Here is a 22,212-nt window from a genome sequence, read left to right as displayed (position 1 = left end):
GATGGATTGGTGGATGGTACAAATAATGAAAATTACTTCCAGATGGTAGTGGGATTTGGGACCCAGCATCTAGTTCATAATAAACACAATGTTTAAAAACACTGATGACCACTTTTCTTACAATCATAGCTGAAGAAAGGAGAAAATATATTCATTAGGGTGTACTTAGAGTCTTACTGGTCTGATATGAAGGAAACATTAAGACAACAACAATCTAGCTGTTTGCAGGAGGTGGAATTAACGGCTCACAATACCGCACACCTGCCTGGTGGGACTCTAAGCTCTCTGAGTCACACATCTGCACTCCTGCTTGCCTGACTACATATTTCCATGAATCCTCAGAGCGATCCAAAGCCAACTTCGCACGTTGCACACGGGGTTCAGTGTGATAAAATTGTTTCACTGGGGTCCTAGAGTTTAATTAAACAGCCAGGTCCTCCCTGCAGGACATTATCTATTGAAGAGGATAGAACGACATTTGACAACAGCCCAAGCCGGACAATGATTAGAACACCCCAAATTTATGGCACGACGGAACATCTGAAACAGAACAGCCCAAAATGTCTGCTAGGAAGGGTTGTTTGCCTTGGAAGGGGATAATTTGTAGTTTGAAAGGCATAGATGCACGGACCATGGGGTATTGATTCAAGTCTGAAACAGAAGAGTCTATCTGTAGTTGCAAAGATACATGGCAAGCATCACTCTTTCTGAAATCTGTTAGTCTTAAAGCTAATTCACACCTCCCTTCTCTGCCGGGTAGCACTACAGAGTATCCAGATCAGAACACTCATATTAAAAGCGATATGCACCTTCATGCTAGACCCCTTACCGTAGTGCTGGCATTGCGGTGTTCGTGGCCGTGGGTTGCTTTGGGTGACTGACCACCTTGATGGGCTGCCACTTGTTCTGTCTGTCAGTTTCCCTTTTGGAATTTGGGCTCCAATCCAGACACATCACACCCAGCACGCTTTGCTGAATGAGGAGCAGAGCCGGATCATCACTTCCTTGCTGTAGGTACTGTCTCCATTTATACAACCGGAGACCACACTAGTTTTTTGTGAACCATATCTCACAACCAACTTGTACTGCACTGTAGTTCACTAACACTCCCGTTCCATCTTCTGAAAGCTAGATCTCATCTCCCCATTCTGTGACAATAGCTGGTCCTTGTTCTCAAGGAAAAGGCCTTACATATATTTCAATAAAATTGCGTCCTAAAAGATTTGTAGGATTGGTTCCAATATTCTAACCAAATTAAGATGTGTTGTGATATTATGATTGTATAATATGTTTCTCTATATTTTTCATCTTCTGTTACCATATTCAGCATTCCATCAATGGGTTTTACATGACCCCAAGTTCAAATGTCACCTTTTCAGTGAATTCTTCTCTTACCACTCTATTTAAATGTGATCCAATGAGCTCTTTCTCTGCCTTTTTTCTGCATCATATTACCATATATGTGATTATATAATCATCTAACACATATAATCATCTAACATACCATATATTTTACTTACTCGTTTTGTTCATTATCTTTTTGCCTCCTTTAGAATAGAAGCTCTATTAGGGTAACAATTTTTGTCAGTTCTGTTCCCTGCTGGACCCATGTTTGTTGTATGGATGTGGTTGAGTACATCAGCGTCCTATGCAGATCAGTAAGAATGTGGAACATGACAAAACCAAGACTACAGTACAGCACATTCTACTAGAGGTTGCTGCCCCTCACCACATTTCTGTCAATCCATCCATCTGAGAGTTCTCTTCCCCCTTAAAAGAAAGGAAGTGGGGTTCATCTGACATAACTGATCACTTCCTTTTTCTAACTGCACACAAATCATTCTTTCAATGACCCATTTTAAACCCTGCTTGAGAAGGGCATGGCATTAATCAGTGGCCTGTCCAACCCCCCCGATTCCCTGGAAAGGGGGTCCTTCCAGATGTGCGGTCCCTCCAGGTGAGGTCCCGGTGGCCAGGGCACTGCGCTTGCTCAGAGTGGGCCTGGGCTCCCCGGAGAGTGCGCAGTCATGTTGGCAGCAGCACCGTGAGGCTCAGATGTCATTTGTTGTGTTGCATTAGAATATCACATCCTTTCCCACCCCATCCCCCCTCCCACCCACCAGGTTTTAATTTGCAGTTTATAAAATAAAAATGGTAATATAGTTTTCAAAAATATACTAGGGTACTTTACTGATTATTATTTATTTATACCCAGTTGCTTCATGTAGACAATAAAGATCCGAAGTGTTGTATATGTGTAGTTTATTTCTGTTGCCTTTGATCTGAAGGGTGTATGTATCTTCTATCCACCTCACATCTGGAAGGACCTCCTTTCCCACATTCTTGCTAACGCAGCGGTGGTTTAGGCCCTTGTCATCTCATCACTGAATGATCACAGTAGCCTCCTAACCGGCTTCAGGACTCCGACTCCTGCTTCTCCATCTTGGGCTCTTCCATCAGGCTAGTTTCCTGGAGCCCAGCTACTCAAAATGTGGTCCATGGACCACAGCAGCACCTCCTGGGAACGTGTTAGAAATGCGGCCTTTCAGACCCCACCCTGAGCCTATAATTCAGAATCTGTCAACAAGACCCGCGATGATTCAAACCCATGAAAGTTTGAGAGCACTGTCCTCTCTTCTCTCATGCCATCCCCCCACCAGGCGCCTCCGTCAGCTTCACATTGAACCATCCCCAACTGTCTCTGTCAGGAAGGCTCCACCTTAATTTAAAGGTGACATACTTTTGACATGAGATATTTTTGACACTGTCTATTACATTGATAGTGTCAAATTGGAGGGAGGAGCGGGGGTGAGTCTCAGACACTGGGGTAAGGACTCCGCACTGCCTTAGAGCCCTCTTGCTTAGCAGGCTGAGGGACCATGAGCAAGTTTATCTAGATAACTTTGGAACAATTGTAGAAATTATTGATATTCAACTTAAGTGGAATCCTTCTGGTAAAAGCAAAGAATATTGGGTGTTGATGAGTGAACGTTAAGGAGTGCTCAGGAAGTATCCATGATGAGTTGTTGGAAATCTTCTTGTTAATTGAACACAGTGACAGGCATTTTATAGACTTAATTTAATCCTCACAATAATCCCATTTAGGTGGGTGGTATTATCCCTATTTTACATGCGAGGAAACTGATACTCAAAAAAGTGAGGTTGTCCATAGCCAAAGTATTGGTTAGAATTCAGGCTGCGGCATGGTGGCAAAGACTCCAAAATGCAGTGGTTCGCGGTGGCTCTGTCCTGAGGTGGACAGGTGACCCCAGGTGGGAGGCATTGATGCTTTATGAGGTCACCCCGCTTCCTTCTCCTGGGTCGCTTTGTCATCCCCAAAGGTGTCCACATCCATGTGGTTGAATCTGTTCCTGCCCTTGGGAAGGGGGAAGGGAAAGTGAAGAGCACATATTTTCTTAGGAAAATATATGCCAGAAGTTCTACCTGCTATTTACACTCCTGTTCTGTTAGTCAAATGGCCTCCCTGGTTGCAAAAGAGGCAGAGGAATGTTGAAACCTGAGGAGTTATTTACTAAAAAGAAGATGGGTGGGGGGAGGGGGGGAGGTGGGTGGCTACTAGGGGGCAATCACAAGCCTTGCCACAGGCACAGAGATTCAAACTCCACAACTAAAACCTGTGATCTTTTCACCGCATTAATCCACCATTTCTCATAGTTGACAGTCAGTAAATATTTGTTGACTTGAGGTAGATTGAGATAGTACATGTGAGCCTTTTGGTTATTTGAAATTATTTCTTCCTTCTTCCTTGCCTCCCTGATTACCTAAGTGGCTCTGTGCCAAATTGTCACTATTTTTGATGATATCAATTTGTAGAACAGGTAGCTGATATTCATCTTCCTTTAGGAGAAATGTGATAATAACCCACCAGCCCTTAGACGTCCTATAGAACCATATGAGGTGTGATAAAGGGTTAGTGATAATGACCAAATGACCATCCCCTTTAAGGTAGGTATCTCCTTAGGAGAATGCCATTGCTCAAAATATTTTTGGTATTTTGTGTTGTCTGGTAGGTCAGTGAACTCTTGCTGCAGTAATGCTTCATGACAACACCCAAATCTCAGAGGCATGCAGTAATGAGCATTTCCCCAATGCGCCTGTGGGTCTCCTTGGGGTCACTATTTGGGATGGGCCCGCAGGCCAGCTCTGCTCCACGTGTCTCTCACTCTCCTTCGGAGACAGCAGGTTAGCTTGGATATATTCTTTTTCCAACAGTACCAGAGGCATCAGAGAATAAGTGGAGATATATTGGGCTTCTTGAGGCCTAGGCTGAGAACTGGCACAACCTAGTGGTCCAAACAAGTCATGTGGCCAAACCCACAGTCAAAGGCCATGAGAAATACTCAACACCAGTGGTTCCCAACATGGGGCACACACCCCACAGGGAGGCAATTTGATTTTTAAGTGTGGCAATTCAAGAATGAGTTATTACCCGTGAAATTTTGCATTTCTTGTGGTTCTAGGGGCCTCATCTACAGTATACAAATGTACTACATTGTGACATATTTATGCATTTCAGTTCTCTATTATATGTTTTGAAACTTTAGTTGCTATTTTTTCATATCACTTCATTTTATTATTATTTTTTAATAATTTCTTAGTAATTCCTTCCTCAGTACTTTAACTGTCCTTTCATTCTTTCTCTTTCATGGATGTCATGTTCTTTGGAAGCTTGTTTAGACCAAGTTAATGGCCTTTCAGGCTTCCTCCACATGAATAGGTATTCACTTTTTGAATAATAAGAAGTATATGTCATGGGCGGAGGGGGTTGTGCATCAGGATTTTAGAGATGCTTAGGTGGGGCATGGCCTAAAAAAGGTTGGGAACCACTGCTCTCCACCTTAACCAAGAGGAACTGTAGTCACATGGGAAAGGGGATGAATACAGGCTGGGTGAAGAGTTGGGGTCAAGAATGCAATCTAGCCGAAACCGGTTTGGCTCAGTGGATAGAGCGTCGGCCTGCGGACTGAAAGGTCCCAGGTTCGATTCCGGTCAAGGGCATGTACCTGGGTTGCAGGCACATCCCCAGTGGGGGGTGTGCAGGAGGCAGCTGATCAATGTTTCTCTCTCATCGATGTTTCTAACTCTCTATCTCTCTCCTTTCCTCTCTGTAAAAACTCAATAAAATATATTAAAAAAAAAAAAAAAAGAATGCAATCTACCATGGATTTGCCTTTTGTAAGTTATTTTGAATATCCACAGTTATGGTAAATCTTTATCTCTTAAGGGGGCTTTGAAAATTTTTTTAGTAGAATAGCTAAGTTTATGAATAAAATTAGGCTAGTTTTATCATTGGACAGAAAGATAACGGTTAAAGCACATGACATACAATAATGAAATTTATTTCTAGAAAAACTGGTTCAAGAATATGGCATTCAGGGGCAGAATAGTTGGAATAAATGTACAACCTTCCAAAGTAATCAATTGATTGACAGAATAACACTCATTTGATTCGAAAATAATTTTAAAAACATAAATAAACCTTATGACTTGTGGTCATAGGGTACCAGTTTGTCTCAAAGTGGGAAGGGGGATGTGAGGGCGATCTGGCTGCAACATCTGTCACCCCATTGGTCGCCAGGGTTGATTCGGCTGATCTGGCTGGCTAGGCGGGTGTCCCCCTCCTCCCTCACCGATCCATGTGCGTCCCTCCCAAAGCTGCGCGCTCGGTCGAAGAGGACGACCTTCCCCCCCAAGGAGAGGACCGGTCTTCGGTCAAGGGTATACGAGTAGCTGCGCTCCCCTGCTAGAACCTCCAAACAAGCTCAAAGTGGGAAGGGGACTGAACGGGGGCTCCCCTCTGATCTCTCCCTGGACTAACCCTGGGCAATGTGCTTGGTGTGCAGATTCTCATCGCCAAGTCCCCGCTGGCTCCCTTCGCCTCCTTTGTCTACACCATCGAGAAGGAAGGCCTGGTTCTTCAAGGTAAGATGCTTGGATGAAGCCATTTCTCTAAGCTGATTGTGCTCAGTGGTGCCCATTGCTGGTGATAATTACTGCTACGCTCCTGATCGGAACGACTTCAGAACAGAATCAAAGGTCAAGAGGAACTGGCCAGTGGTCTTTATCCTAGTGAGATGAAAGAGATTGGCAGTTGTGGCAAAAATTTGAAGAAGGCGGTTGTGGGGCTTAGAGAGAACTATAGAATTTTCTAACAGAATAAAGGTCAAACCAAGCAGGCTAGGAACTGCCACCTCCCAGTCCTCTCACAGATCCTGGAGTGAGGAGCAGGGGTGAGTCTCAGACCCTGGGGTGAGGACTCTGCACCACCTCAGAGCCTCTTGCCTAGCAGGCTGAGGGACCTGTGCTCAAGTCCCGACTGGGGGCCGGGCCTCACTGGCCTCCACCTTATGACATGGGCCTGGGGCTCAGAAGGCGCTGAGTCCTGGCTTGTGGGAAAGCACCCAGGAGCCACTGGTCTGCTCTGGTGGTTCACTCCCAGATGCTGGATCCTCTGGCAGGTAGGAAAGACGTCCAGTCACAGGCCTGCCCAGAAAACAGTGAACATGAGATCGGTTCAGACACTAATGAACTTAGCCCACAGGGTCCCGAACTGCTCGGTCCGTTGAGAAGCTTCCCCACAGAAATGCTCAGGATACTCATCTGTCCCCCACTGCCAGGCAGGAGGCCCTGCCCACAAAGATGCCCAGGTGGCCATGTAGCCTGACCCGCGGAGGACCACACTGTCATTGCTGTCCGTGGGAGCACTGTCCACCCCATAGGATTTATGAGTTGAGCATTTTTCCCAGGTTTGTGAAACGGTGAGCCTGTATAACATCCCAGGGAGACACAGGGCACTGCAGAGATCCAGCCGGAGTTGCGTGGGGCAGGCTGGAGTGTCCGTGCTTCTGTCCGCGCACAGGCTGCAGCCTTCCCTCTCCTCCCCTCTGAAAGCGCCGCTTCGTCATGGACCCGAGAGCAGTGTGTTTGTTTGGTGCAGCCGAGCTCCTCAGCAGGGACTCGGGGCCGGGGAAATTTGGGGTAAGAACTACTGACCTTTGGCTCTTAGCCTTTGACTTATGCTATCCAAGTTCCTTGGTAAATATTGTTTTTACAATTGCAAATATTGTTTTCTGACAAAGAAGCTGAGATTTTAAGACCAGATTAAGCAAAGCAAACAGCAGGCCCCTTTGTTACATAGTCTCTGAGGGTGTATAACTAATAAGCCATCAGAAGGCTGGAGTTTTATTTACTCAGGGCACCGTGTGGCTTCGGCTCTTCGTTTTTAGAGCCTTTCTTAAAAGATTAAAAGTCTACTAAACAGCAAATTTAGATGAAGATTTCAAGAAAATCTGTGGAAGATCAGAAGACAGTTTCGGGGGAAGCGGGGAGAGCCAGTTCTACCCAGATGCCTTGTGTTGAGAATCCTGACCCCTGGGCATTGTGGTAAAAGGCATGGCTATGCCGGGTCTAGTTTGGAGAACTTTTAGGGTAGTGTTTGTGGAAACAACATCCACAGGGTTGCCTCTTTGACACCCATTGCTAGGATTGTGACTTTGACGGGAAAGATGAAGTTGTTAGAGAAAGTAGAGGGTGGAATTGCAATCAATCGGTAGAGGTTTAAAAAACTACAAGGAAAGGATATTAGAAAAAGTTGGAAAACAGGGGAGGAAGTGAGTTGCTAAATGAGGCGGACCTGGAGTTGTGTGTCTGGGAAAGAAGAAGAAATCAGGAAGGTGTCCAATGATCCAAGAACCCCAGGGGATGAGGGAAAACATCTCAGGGGCTGCAGAGCCTCACCTGGTTGCTTTGAAAGCTGATTTATCCGTCCCACTCCCTCAAGCTGCACCTCCACCTCGGGTTTTCCCAGGAAGCAAAACCCTTCGGCCCCTGTCAGCAATGCCTCTGAGTACAAACCTCTGGGCAGGCCCTTTCCTCCAGCTGCGTGCTCCCAAGACTTTGAGAAAATCAAAAGCTGTGACCCTCAGGGAAATGGGGGCCCCTCCTTTATTGGAGAGACCCCCTTGGATATCTATTCCAGCTCTGGTGTGATCTTGAGAAACTATAGTTCTGTCAGCTTGAAAATGACAGTGTTGACCTGGATTCAGTGCGTGGCAAATTGTGTCACAACCCATTCCTGGGTGATAAACTGAAATGAATGAGTCACAGCCAGCATATTGTATTGTTTCATGAACTATTTGTTGTGTGATTGTGTGTGCGCACTTTCAATTTCTGCATGGAGGTTGCAATGCAAATGTTTTTCTTCCTTGGATTGTAGTCACTGGCCTGGACCATCTGTAAAGGCCTTCCCAACGTCAGCCGTATCTGATTCTCCCAGGAGATGGGTACTTATCGTTCACTCAGCCCAGGAGAGCTATCTCCTTCAGATCTCCACACACGGGAACATAAAAGCTGATTTCCCTCCCCCACTCTTACCAGATGACTGAGCTAGAAAACACCTGCACATTTCCCAGGATTAAAGCAAAGAAACCTTTGATCCCTGGGTGGTAACCTTGGAAAGGTACCAGCCGTCGAGGCCAGTAAGCGTTTTTTGTGTGAGGGGTTGCTCTGGCATGACAGCCCTCAGTTGGCATGGAGGTTGGTACCGAGAGCCGGGGGGGGGACAGTGTGGCATTCCTGCCTGGGTGGCAGAGAGGGCAAGGGCAGGAAGATGAGGGGGGTGCCAGCTAAAAGAGGAGCTGCCAGCCCTGCCACCTGTGGCTCCACTGTGGTGATGCAGCCTGGAAGGGTGGGAAGGAGGAACCCAAACAGCATGTGGGGAGGACCCCTCAGTGCCTTCCATCCCCTTAGGAAGCCCCACGATTCCTGCTGCCTGCCAGGCGGAGGTTGTATAATACCTGCTCCGGAGTGCATAGTAGAGGGAGGGAAGAAAAGGTGAGGCCAACATTCAATTTCCCTGCTCTGCAGGCCACTCCTCTCACCGGTTTTCAAGGATTAGGATGCTGGGAGCAGCGGGCCATGGGGCCTGATACCCTTCCCCCACCTTTGTTCACTGGGCCGGGAGGGACAATAAACCGGCAGGCAGGAGACACTGAGGGGCTTGCTTAGAGATTTCTTAGGCTGCTTTTTGAAACACTTGAAGGAGCTGGTCCATGCTATTGTTGTAGTAAAATGGAGAGCGGAACTATTCTCCTTTAGCGGGAAAAGAAGAAAAGGTAAAAGAAAGAAAACCCACCCTCCCAGCATCTTCAGAAGGCTCCCTGGCTCTGGCCATTGCCATGGTAACCCCTCTGTTTGCATCTCCTTTGTCTTTCTGCACTTGTTGGGCATCCTGGCCTCTCAGGGTTGGGCCCAAGATCTGGGAAATACTTAGACCCCAAAGGAGAAGGAGCTCACAGCCACCAGCTTCTGATGGTTTGACTCTGAGAGGGGCCAAGTCCCAGCAGAGGGAGAGTTCAGCTTATTTGTGCAACTGAAGTGGAGAGGTGAAGGGGTAGGTGCCGTTAATCCATTTTAACGTTGTCCCCAGAGCTCGCCATGAAACCCTCAGCACCCGAGAGTGGAAAAGCTTAGAGGCGTGGCCAGCCCCGAGGGAGGCCAACGGGTGCCAGGACCAAGTGCAGAGGGAAAAGCAGGGTGGGCCCACAGAACCGCACGGTTGCAGGAGGGAGGGAGAGTTTACGGGCTCCAACATGACTCACATCTGCTCTGGTTTTATCCATTATTTCCCCGGAAGCCCCAAGTGTTATGCCACCCAGAACACAGCTGGGACCCGTGGGCCTCTGCGTCAAGGCCAGGAATAAAGATTCTATCATTAAAAGCAGCCAGGCTGGCCCGGCCAGTGTGGTTCAGTGGTTGAGTGTTGACCTATGAACCAGGGGTCACAGTGTGATTCCCAGTCAGGGCACATGCCTGGGTTGCTGGCTCGATCCCCAGTAGGGGGCATGCAGGAGGCATCTGGCCAATGATTCTCTCTCATCATTGATGTTTCTACCTCTCTCTCCCTCTCCCTTCCTCTCTGAAATTAGGAAAAATATATTTTTTAAAAAATTAAAAAGCAGCCAGTCTGTGTGGCTGATGGTGCAGGAAGCCTGGGGAAACTGGGACCATCCAGGATTTGTGGGGCTCATAGCAATCAGGCCCATCGCCTGAGTAGACTAGCAGACCCTGAAGGAGGGCCTGCCAGGGAGCATGAAGAGGCCGGGGGGCTCCTCCGGGCTCACTCTGCCTTTGCTGAGCTCTTCTTTTCCTGGGGGCCTGAGCGGCATTTGAAACACAAAAGCCAGCTTGCTTTGAACAGGACAGAAGATAATGGCTTGCTTTCTCAGCAGGACAGAATTATTTTTTTACATTGTTTTTATTTTTTAATCAGGATCAGGTATCACAGGTTGAATTTGGATTCTGGGGCTGTCCTCTGCTAGTTTAGGTTCGAGTGAGCCGCATACACCTGGGGATGGAGATGGGGAGCCTAAGGAGAGCCCGGGGTACTTGAGATAGATCCAGAGAAGGTGCTGGAAGCAAAGCTAGTTTCCTGTTTTCCTAACCACCTCGTGTAGGGGCTTTGAAGAAAGCAGAAAACAAAGAGGTAAAACCATGATTTTTTTAAGAGCTGGAGAGCCATGGCTTCATCTTTCTTGTAAATGCAAGGGTGGATGTTTGATTGCCTTTTAAAGCATATTGGGAGGGACATTAATCTCCTCTGTTTGTTCCCTTGTCACAAAGTTGGGTTAGATTCTTCTGCTCCATTTTCTTAGTCACTGAGCCAACAGGATGATTTATGGAAAAATTCTTTCCCCCCAAATACCACCATCTGAGTTCATCAGATTTCAGTCTGAATCAGTAACCCATCTAAATGTTTTCTGCCTGGTGGACTCAGGGTGACCCAGAAGATTCTCAATCTGATTCCATCCAGGTATGAAGGTGTCTGCCTGGTAAATACCACCCACATACTTGGTACAGCCTGGCATTCTCGTGGGAGCCCGGGCAGAGAGCCCTGGGAGTCAGTGGAGCAGAGAGAGTGAACTTCTCGCCCAGGGGTCACAGAAAAGAGAACAGAGCAGGCCTGGTGCATCGTCGCCGGGCTGCTGGCGCCACTGCAGCCCAGAAAGCTCATGCAGGCCCAAGCATTTCCCTGCAGCTTCTGCCTGCTGCTCAGTGAGGCGCCTCCCAGAGGAAACAAGGAAGGACTCCCATCTTCCCAGTTCTCTTCTTCCCTTTAAACATTCATTTCACATCCCCTCCCTGTGTGACATCTTCCCACACTGGCCCTCTGCTATGTCCACTTTTTTTTACTCTGGCTGTTAGCCTCAAAGAGAGATATGTTTTGAGTGCATTTCAAATTTGCATAAATGGCTTATTGCACACATCATGCCATAACTTCTTTTTGTCCCTTAACGTCATGTTGTTGCAGTATATCCACCTTGATACACATAAATCATGTTCTTTCACTTTAATTGAAGTAGTCACATCCATTGTTGGAATATACCAGATGTTGGCCATTCCTTCCTGGATGGAAATTAGAATTATTTGTTAATTTAACGAATTCTGTTGCACATGTTTCTTGGTATGCAGGTGTGGGGGTTTCTCTGGGTCTACATCAAAAAGGAGAATGGCTGGTCAGAGGGTGGGTAGTTGTCAATCTGGAGGCCAGGAGCACGGCTAAATTTTGGGAGTTATATTTCTACGAGCGAGGGAGATGAGTGTGCAGTGACACATCCCTCTAGAGTCCAGATGTGGAGATGAGGTAGTACAGACCTTAGGGCTGGGCTTGTTGCATAATGTTGAAATGCAACATCAATATTTTGTGTTAAAAGTGCCGTCAGGGTCCTCTTTTTGTAGAGCCTAGAGCAGAGAAATGGGGTATCACAGTCAGTAATGACACCACAGATCAGCACCCCAAAATCTTGATCCCCTACCCAAAATGGAATCTATCTCAAGAGGAAACTGTAGTGTATGTTTTGCTCTTATGCACCAGCAAGAAAGATATTTGAGCAACAGATAGTAGTGCTTATAGCACAAAGCAGGGTCTGAATGTGGGCCCAAAATCACAGACTAAACACTTTTTTCTCCCCAAAATGTTTTTTCCTGTCTCCACAATGTTTTAAAACATGGAACAAAATGTTCGTTGGAATAAGGTTCCAGAGCAAAGCTCTGTTCCAAGGCCTGGACTATAGTTAGTCTGAACCCACACTCCTTCAGAAGCTGCAAGCCACTTGGCCATCTTTGCCCAGTCACAGTCTGCGTTTGTGAAAATGCCCGGGTAATAATACCGAGGGATGTTAAATCCGTCCGGGTTGTTGATGGTCTTTGAAAACCTCTTCCAAAAGGACACCGTGTTCTTTCTGGAGTACGACGTAAGCTTTATTTCAGTGAGTTCAGGTATTTGTTGAGTATCTATTGTTTCCAAACCATGGGGGATATGAGGCTGAAAAAAAAAAGTTTCTTCCTTTTAGTAGCTCAAAATCTAGTTATTTCAAACAAAAATAACTTTGATCAAAGCCACACTGTGACACATGACACATATTATCAAGGTTAAAAAGATGGAGCATGGAAGGACAGGGGAGACAGGCTCGTTCTCACTGGGATGGCTGAGGAAGCTCCCGAGAGCACGTGGGGCTGGAACTGGGCGCCAGCTCCCGGTGCTGATGGAATGGCCTGCAGTGCCTCTCCACCGAGACCAGGCTCTTTTGCCGGCTGAGGACAGATCTGGGGACCCTGGGGAGTGCTGATTAGCACCATGTGACTAATGAATCACGCTGACTAATGTGCTCTGAATGGATTGATTCAACAATAAAAGGAGCACTGAGAGTCAAGAGTTCAGATCCTGAATTTCACCGTGAAGTATAAATCACTTACGCTCAGGACTTCATTCTTTTTGGTCAATTAAAACGTGCTCATGATGAGAATCCAAGGCACCTTGACCAGAAAGTGCACCCGAACTGTAAGGAGACCAGCACACCCAGGACAGGCTTATGCAACCTCAGGTTATTCATAGGACGTGCAGAATCGACCCATCGCATGCTGCTCCCAGCCGTGCAGAACTTTTATTTCCTCGCACGGGCCATGAGAACCGACACAGTGCACGGCGCTCACACCAACTGACAGACAGAGGAGCCTTTGAACAATCTTCCTGTCTACCTACTGGGGCGTCTGTGTTTTTCTACAACAAATGTCGCCACAGAACTAAGAGCTTGCATTGCACACACAGCTCTTTCTCTCTTTTGACATCTCCCCAGCGAGGCTGCTTGAGAACCTGGCCTTCCGTGTCCAGATGTTTACTGAATTCCGCAGGCCCCCCAAAGGGCCCGAGTTCCTTTGTTGCTCTCCGAATCATTTCCCACAGAGGCTGACCGATGTCCTGAAGGAGCCCTTCAATAGGGAGGATAAATGGAGGCAGATGAAGACATGACCCCCTGAGGTTCACCCACGTCCACGCTAACAAAGGGGCTGAGGCACAACCTTGTAAGGAGCATTTTGGTCAGCAGCGTCCCTTCGAGAGGCCACGTCTCCCCCACGGGGCTGCTTTCAAAGCCTACGATCAGGGTGGAATTGCTGGGCGTTTGTGAAGGGCCGGGCTGTGCTAGGTGTAGCACAAAACATCTAAATCACGGTCCCCTGCCTTTGTGAGGACTTCCTGGCTGCAGATGGCAGCTGGCTTTCTCAGGGGAAACCTGGGGGGAGAGGAGGAAGCCGAAGAGGGGCTCCAGCTTCTCTGGGTGACCTCTTCCCGCCCAGCCCGGGAAGACTCCCCTTTCTCGACAGCCATCAAGCCTGGGCCGCAGGACCCTAACCCACACATGTGCTGCGGCACAGACAGGTGCGTGTGCGGAGTGGACCGCTGCTGGGAGGAACGCTGCCTCAGGCTGCGAGTGACAAGTTGGTGCATTTCACCACAACAACGTTTTTGTTTTGTTTTTTTCAAACTTTCTTCCTCTCCCTCTTTTTTTTCTTTTATTCCTTTAGGCCAGCAGAGGCCATAGGGACACTGTGACCTTTGTCTAGAGCTGATGGGGGCGTGATTTGTGAAATGAAACAGGACTGTGCTGCGTGGAAGAAGGAAGCAGAAGCCTGCCTAATGGGGATGAATTAGTTGATTGCTGCTGAGATGGTAACAGATTTGCCCTCACACCACCGCGCCAGCCATCGCAGACCTGGCAGGGAAGGTGAAGACGAAGGAGTCTTTGTTCTGGTCTCCAGATGCATGGGGCTGTGGGCCTTGCCGCCGTGGGATGTCAACAGCCATAATAATAATAATTTGCACTTATATAGCACCTTTCAACCAGGCACCTCAAAGCGGTTTAACCACATTAATTAATTAAAGCCCACAATCCCCCTGGGGAGAGGAGGAGGAGGACTAACAGGATTTGTAATTACAGGAGGGGACATTTCCGAATAAAGTATTGTCCACCAAATAAAAAGAGGAGGTGTATAAGATTGGGATCTCCAAAGAGTAACTGATTCAGAAATGAAATCATGGAAAGATGGGGGAAGGGGGCATGGGCTTGGGGGTCTGTTCTTGTGTCAGAGGGAGGTCGGCAGGCTCAGAATTCACTGACAGGTCTGGATCCCACTGAGAAGCGGAACATGTATGGTGTTAGCAGCCTTTGGAAGGTCATTAGTGGTGCAACTATTGTGGTGTAAATTCAAGTTTCACTAATAAATTGTGTACAGCCCTGCAGAACAAAGAGTGAGATTCTTGCAGTATTTAATAAAGGATGAAATGATTTCTTTAGATTGAAAGCCCAAAGCTGGGCCAGTCAATTAGCAAATAAATCAATTGGTGACCCATAGGATAATTTAGTCATTTCTAGCACAACACCAAGCCGACCCCCTCCTCCTGCCATAGGCTTCCCACCAAAGCTTCAAGACTGGTTCAGGCCAAGACCTGGGGCTCCGGCCCCTTCAAATCTCCCCAGCCTTTGGCATTGGGACCTCTCTCACCCACATGGGTAGTGACCCTGAGCTATCTTCTTTATGATCACTTTGTATCTGCTCCCCCTCCAGGGGTTTTTTCAAGTCTTATCCTGTCTCTTGTCTCCTAGGGGTGCCCAACAGGGTGCTGCGGGCAAAGCAGGTGGACTGGCCAGGAATGGCTGAACAACTAAGTCCTTACCAGCTCGTATCTATTGAGCCCATACCACGTGCTAAGGGGAAGCTCAGAGGCAATAGGCTATGAACCCCATCCCTGTAACTCTGTAACAAGGAATGGGAAAGACTCACACACTACTAGCAATAACGTAAAACAATAAAGTAAAATGACATGATGGATGCGCGTTCAAGCCTCATGCTGCAAGGGCAGAAGAGGGATCAGGGAAGGTATTCCTGGGGAGGAGCAAGGGGCACCCTGGGCTCTGGCTGGTGAGAGTGGTGTGGGCAGACCCGGCAGAAGAGGGCGAGGCTAACTTTCCGGACTGTGGCCCTTGGCCTTCCTCTGAGTGAGGTGCATTCTGAGAACTTGGGGTGTTCGATAGAACATTTGTGAAAACCAAGCTGAGTTTTTGCAGCCGATTAAATGTAAGTTTCCCACGAATTCTTATTACATGAATTGGCCTATTTCGAACATCAAGGGAGTATTTAAGAAATTCGGAAAGATGCTTTGTTCTCTGTAACTATTAGTTCAGTCTCTCTCCACTTTCACTGTTCACCAAGTAAGAAAAGCCAAACATTTCACACAGAAAAACACTCAAAAGTGTCTGAAAAAGGTACAAGGGAAACACTTCTCCATCACACGTGTCAGAGATTAAATGGCTTCCCCCGAGAGACTTTTTTTTTTTGACCCCTGTACACACTAAGACAGTGCTCTACACCCAGCAATTAACGAGCCAGTCCCCACACTCTCCCGCTCCAGGGCCCACCTGGGCAGCTCACCACGAACCACAGTGCCAGGACGACCTCAGCAGTCTTTGCCAGTATTTATGGAGTGCACTGCATGTCTGACACACACCATACGTGCCTAAGCGTACACTCTCTAACAGTCTGACAAGGTAGGACTTCTTTCATCCCTCTTTCCAGATGAGGAACAAGGCAAGAAGCGTTCGGTCTCTTACTAAAAAGTGATGGAACGTGGATTCGAACCCAGGCAGACTTGCTCCTTCCTCTCTCCCCCCTCACCAACCCCTGTCATATTTCTGTTCATATCTATTACAACCTCTCTTGGCCGTCTTCAATTCACTAAAGGGCTCAGCACAATATTATACACATAGCAGGAACTCGAATATTTTCCAGGTAAAAGAATCGCTAGAGTAGTGGCTGCAAAAAGCCTGGGCTGTGGTGCTGAGAATAAGGTAGAGGCCCCATCACCACCTCCTTCTCCTTTCTCCGTTATTAAAGATTAGGGGACCTGGGCAGGAAGGTTGCCCCAAGGAATGTTCACAAGAAAGAAGACACAGGCCGTATTCATGAGCTGGAAATCTGCCAAGCTGGTACCACCCATGAGATGCTAGTGAAGCATCTTGAGCTGTTAATTACTGTCATCGAACTCGGATGCGATGTGGAGCTTTTTTCTTGGGGGGAGTGTACATGCACATACCGGTATGTGGACAAAGTCCGGCTTTGTCTCCCTGTCTGTGCTGGCAGCCTAGCTGCTCCGTGGCTATGCCGTGGTCCTGGTGAAGCAGCAGGAGTGGATTTCTGGAAGCATCAGAGCGAGCGTTTCTGGATTAATCCAGAGGAGCTGAACTCCTCGCACAGTGTCGGCTATGTTGTATGTTGTGAGCAACATTACTGCTCTGAGACAAGTTCGTCTGGCAAAACCAGAGGAGATGGGGAATGAGGATTAGGTAATGGGGGAGAGGGAATGAAGACAAAAGGAGTGCAAAATATCAGATTCTGACCTAAAACCGTGGTCTTAAAACTACTTGGCAGTTTTTTCCCCACTTGGCAGTGTCTTCCCCACCCGCCCCCGCCCCCGTGCTTCGGTTTTAATGTCGCCACCATCACTTTTGTCCCATGGCTGTGGTGGGACGTTCTTTTTTTGGTTACAGAATTCAGCAGAGGCCTCTTTTGCTCAGACGGCAGGAAGAAGCCCATCCCACTTCTCAAACAAGCATTCTAAGTGTTAGGGAAGCACGTTGTCTACTTTTCTAACTGTCCTTGAGGGTGGTTTTCAGATGCAGCACAAGTTCCCCTGAACTCCAAACAGATCTGGGTGGAGAGAGGACCAATAGACAGCGGGCATGTGTCAGGGTGGACTTGTGCCTAAACAAACAGCCCCCCAAATCTCACAACTCTACGTCTCCTGGGCTGCTGTCCTCCATGTGGTGCCTCAGGTTTCATTTCAGAAAAAGCACTTCCACAACTGCCTCGGGGGGCGGGGGGGGGGGGGGGGTCGGGGGGGCGTGCACTTACAGAAACAACACACATCACGTCTCTCAGGGCCGAGCAGTCACACAGCCACTCCCAAACTCCACAGAGTAGAAGGCACAAGCCCACAGTCCCCCCCCCCCCCCCCCCGTATTCTGAAGGGAAGGAGAATTAGGTATGTGTGACCCCTTGTCAGTCTGCGAGACCCAGCGAGCTGGCAAAGGTCACCTTTCACATCCACTCCTTTCCCTGGACTAATGGGCATCTATCAGAGGCTCATGGGGTGATGTTGAGGAGGGAAGACCAGATCGTTCTGCAGCCCATTTTAGTCTGCGGGGACCGTGTGGAAAAAGAGTTGACAGGGAAGACTAGTTCACCCTGGGCTTTCCCTTGGGGCTCCCAGACGAGTCACGTTAGAAAAGGGTACCGGGTGGCGAGGGCCACCCTGATTTCAGCAGGACGTCTGAGACCGAGCGACACGTGCTTCGTGAGAAGAGGCTCTGGAAACAGCCCTCCGCCTCCATTCCTCCCTTATGACCAGACATGATTCAGATCCCCTCAGCCCTGTGACTTTCCAGAAAGCAGCTCTCCCCGCAGCAGAGAGGTGGGGGGGAAACTTTCCCTTATTATTCTTCTAATAATGAGTTCCTGCTCTGAGTGGGCGCTTCCATGTGTTTTCAGTCAGTGCTGATGGCAGCCTGGCCGGGGGGACATTTCCAAGAGGCTGTGGACATAATAGATGAGGGCTCGCATTGACAGAGCTGCTCTCAGCTTTCCTGCCAGCGCAGCCCTCCCGAGGCCTGAAACCAGAGACGAGGAATGATTCACGGGATCGTGTTGTGAACAAACATGGCGGCCCCACCTCGTCGTTCCTGTTCACTAAGTAAGAGGGGATGGTTTCAAAGCTTCCCTCTGAGAGATGTGCAGACCTGGATTTTAGTAACTTAAAAGGACATAACTTCCTCAGGCCAGACAGTTCTTTGCAGATGCCAAGACCTCCTGTGTGCAGGGCTCACACAGAGTCTGAGCCGACCTTGACCTCACAAGAACAAAGGGAGAAATGAGGCCGCGCCATTTCCTGCCTAAAACCTAATCGCAAGCACAGGAGAGGCTTCCAAGTGAGCGCTGGTGGTAGGCCCTGTGTGCTACGGCGTCCCACCGATTCGTTCCCCCCAAAGCGAATGTCTTCAGATAATACCTAGTTGCAGATGACCTACCGGGGACTTGTACAAACGATGAGTTATTGAACGGGCTCTTTTCCTGGAGAAGAATGTCAGTCACCCGGGTGGAAGGAGACAGCTGCTGTAGGACATAGGTGGCCTGGAATTGGAAAGCCTTTGAAAGCAGAGGCCGCCCTGGGGACTCACTACCTTGGAGTCTCTGCTCCTCTCTGCATTTCTACCCACGGCCACCCTCTTGCCCAGCAGACATGCTCTTCAGGCTGTCCTGCTCACTGGAAACTTTAGCTTGCATGTGGCTCACCCTCATCTCTTGAACTCCTCTCTCTACACTGCAGCCTTTCAACTTAAGTTCCCATTGGCTTTTTCCCTTGGTGTCCCCTAGTTAAAATCCCTAAGAGGGAACCTCATTGGCTTGGGCTGACCTTATTGTTTTGTCTCGGGTAACATCACTGGTCACTAGCCAGCCAGTCGGTTGTGGGCTGAGGGGGCGGCTGACAGCAGGCGGACTAGGCAGCCGCAGATGTGGGCAGGACAGCTGCCCTAGAGGGGCTGGTTTCATGTGTTTAGGGGACTGGCCGTGTGTGTGGTGTTTCCCTGTTTCAACGGAGTCGGAGGAGCTTAGTCTGAATTCATGCATCAATGGGAAGACGAGGGGAGAAACTGAATTATGACACTGGACTTTGCCTTGTATTCATTAGAGATCATTGCGTTCCTGCCGCAGCAGATGTTTAAAGGTCACCCCAACGCAGTCTAGATTTCAGCACTTCCACATTTGTTAGAGTAGACATGGGGCTGGAAGAGAATTAGAGGCAAATCTAAACAGACCTGTGCTTCTCTGCTCTTTCCTGAGCTCCATGTCCATATTGATTCAATCATTGGCCAGCCCTTATCCTGTGCCGGACCCTTGTACCTACTGCCTAAAGCCACAGGTTCTCTAGGAGCCTATGATGACACAAAAGGCGTTCTGATGGTGTTTCTAAACCTGCTGCTATGGGTTCAAGAGCCAGTGCCTCTGGACCACTTCCATCTGCTTATTCCTTGTAGAATCTGAAGTTGAAGTCTGTTGCCATCGGCTGTCCCTGGGATCTGAGAACCCATCTGGGGTTTGTCCAGCCTTTCTCTCCAACATCAGCATCCCAACTCTTGAGTCATTACCATGTCAACATCTTGAATGTGGATGCAGAGATGAAGCAGGAGCCAGCCTGGCTTTCTCCCCGTTCTCTAGGCCCCTCTGGGGCTAATCAGCAGCCACCCATCCCTGTGTTAATAACATAAGCTCTCTAATGAGAACACCTGGAGGAAACTCATAGGAAGGCTTGAGATGAAGCCAGTTTTGCAGTAATCATTCCTACCATCGTTCTGTTTTAAGCTGGACTCAGACTTTCCAGTCAAAACAGCTTGCTACACCCAACCAACTAGATGGACGGACCTGTACCTCTCCATGTTCCTTAAACCACCTCAGGTTTTACTAAAACTCTTCATGCTCACATCTCAGTTCCAAAGTCTCCTTACGCCTTGAACTTCAGGCAGCATATCCCTACCTCAGGAAGACAGGGTTTAGTGAAATGTCCTGAGTGCATCTCGTGGGTGGAATTCTTTAGTGGTCTTTTCCCAGCCCTTTTCCCACCTACCCAGCCCATCTTGACGGTGGTGTTCATACCACTGGAGAAATAATAGACCTTCTTAACTGGAATTGCCTAATCAGGGGAAAGAGGATAGTGGCTGGGGAAGTGGAAATGGTGGGCAGGGCAGGCGTGGAAAACAGGTCCCTGCTGTATTTATTAGTCTGCTAAGGCTGCCATAGCAGAATGCCTCCGAGAAGCCTAAACAACAGAAACTTATTTTCTCACAGTTGTAGAGGCTGGAAGTCCAAGGTCAAGGTGCCAGCAGGTTGGTTTCTCCTGAGGCCTCTCTCCTGGGTTTGCAGATGGACACCTTCTCACTGTGTCCTTGCATGGCCTTTCCTTTGTGTGCGTGCCTAGTGTCTCCTCCACTGTAAGAACACCAGTCTTATTGGGTTAGGGTCCCACTTTGATGACCCCATTCAATCATAATTACCCCCTTTTAAGGGCCTATCTCCAAGTACACTCATGTTGAGGGTTGGGGCTTTAACATACGAATATTTGGGGGGGGGGTCACAATTCAGTCCATAATACCTGCCATAACTCTGTTTTCCTCAACACATCATCTCTCATCCTCTGATCCTGCCCTTCTAGTTCTGAGAAAAGTAGATATTGGTCAAGAAATGGCAGGTGCGACTCTGTGCAGTGAGTTTGAGAATGGCTTAGCTAGGTAGGGAGGGCGCCTGAGATAAGCAGAGTGAACAGATGTATAGGTGGATGGATGGATGGTGGGCTGGCTGGCTGGCTGGATCCATAAATAGATGGTCGCATGAATATACAGATGGATAAATCTATGACTTGGGTAGTGCATCAGTGGCACCAGGAAGACATCACATTCTCTTTCTTTAGGGTTGTAGGTTTTTGCACTGGGGTTGCAAACTCAAATGCTACTGTTAGATAACAGAGTTGCAAAAAGAGGCTAGTGTGCAATAATAGGGAGTAGTGGGGACTGTGGCAAATTAGAAAGAGTATGACCTGCCTAAAGGGACAGCATGTGCTCATGTACTCAGTTCCAGCCAGTTGTTACTTTGTAGGATGCCAGCCCAATGCTGCCAGAACTTCTGATTTTTCAAGAGAAGCCAGAAATCTGAATTTTTTCAAACGAAATATTTCTTTAAATAAATATTTAAATTATGGCAACCAGCTCAAAATTGATAAAATATTGGGTGGGCCAAAGAAACACATTTACAGTCTGAATGAACCCTGGAGGCTGTGGGATCTCCACTCGTGGAACACTGGGAAGATCTGCGACGTCAGCGCACGCAGAGGTAGGTGTTTTAGAGCTTGGGCTCATGAGTATGCTGCACATAGCAGAACAATGCCTGCTGCTGGTGACAAAGCAATAACTGAGCCAGTATTATTAGGAAGCATCACCAAACCTCTGGGTTTTCTCGTCTGTAAAATGGGGACCACAGTTGCCTTACCTGTCCCCCAAAGGAAAAGAAGAATATGCAGGAAAAGGCTTGCAAAGCGTGCAGATCGCTAAGCAATGCACCATGCATTACTTTTGTTACCGTTCCCAGGAAGGAGGCTGAGCCTTGCCTGGGCAGGACAGGGGGTCCCTAGGAGGAGGAGGACAGCAGTAACTAGATCCATCCTCTTGGTTCCGAGGGACATGTGGCTGTTTTGCTGTCCCTAGAGGGGTTTTTTTATTCGTTATGAAAATGTGAAACGGTCAGAAGAGTAGAGGAAACAGTGTGATGAACACCCAAGCACTCTCATCCAGCTGTAGTCATGGCTGAAGTTTGCCACAGCATCTGGGCGAGTGCTGCTGGCAGAGCGTGGGGTGGATGTGGCAGAGATGCAGTAAGAGGTGGGACGGAGGGAGCCTAGTGGCACCGAACGGAGAGCCGAGAGCTTCCACTGCCTCGGTGGCTCCTTATTGCAGGAAAGCAGGCCCGGTGGGCCGTGGATGTTCCCTTTGGGATGGGACCCTGAGGAGGGCGTTTTGTGCAGGACCGGTTCTCATAAGTGATGCCTTGTTACCACCTTATGTGGTAGAAGCTGGGACACGGAAATTCTCTTTTTATTATTTATTGTTGTTTATTATTATTAAGCTTTTAATTTTTTGCAAAGAGAATATATAATTACGTCTGCCTCATGTGACTGAACAATGTCTAAAGAGACTTTGGCTGTGGAAATGTCACCGTCGTAAAGAATTCGGGAATGGAAACCATGCTGGGTCTGTG

At 48.2% G+C, this 22,212-nt stretch overlaps 1 protein-coding gene across 4 annotated transcripts in view; it reads left to right on the top strand.

Annotated features, from left to right (window-relative positions):
• Window positions 1-22,212, top strand: part of RAD51B (RAD51 paralog B) — a 611,763-nt gene that overhangs the window by 508,752 nt on the left and 80,799 nt on the right. For 2 of the 4 annotated variants that reach the window (XM_059692581.1, XM_059692571.1), the window contains exon 10: window positions 5,865-5,943. In XM_059692581.1, the coding sequence (XP_059548564.1) occupies window positions 5,865-5,943 (79 nt within the window). Of the gene's footprint in view, window positions 1-5,864; window positions 5,944-13,881; window positions 14,746-22,212 lie in introns of those variants that run through there. The other 2 variants (XM_059692589.1, XM_059692597.1) reach the window with 2 other exon arrangements.

This window comes from Myotis daubentonii, chromosome 1, assembly GCF_963259705.1.
Source record: "Myotis daubentonii chromosome 1, mMyoDau2.1, whole genome shotgun sequence".
In the NCBI taxonomy this organism is placed as follows: domain Eukaryota; kingdom Metazoa; phylum Chordata; class Mammalia; order Chiroptera; family Vespertilionidae; genus Myotis; species Myotis daubentonii.
The sequence above is the reverse complement of the archived record's forward strand: the minus strand, read 5'-3'. Positions and strand labels throughout refer to the sequence as shown.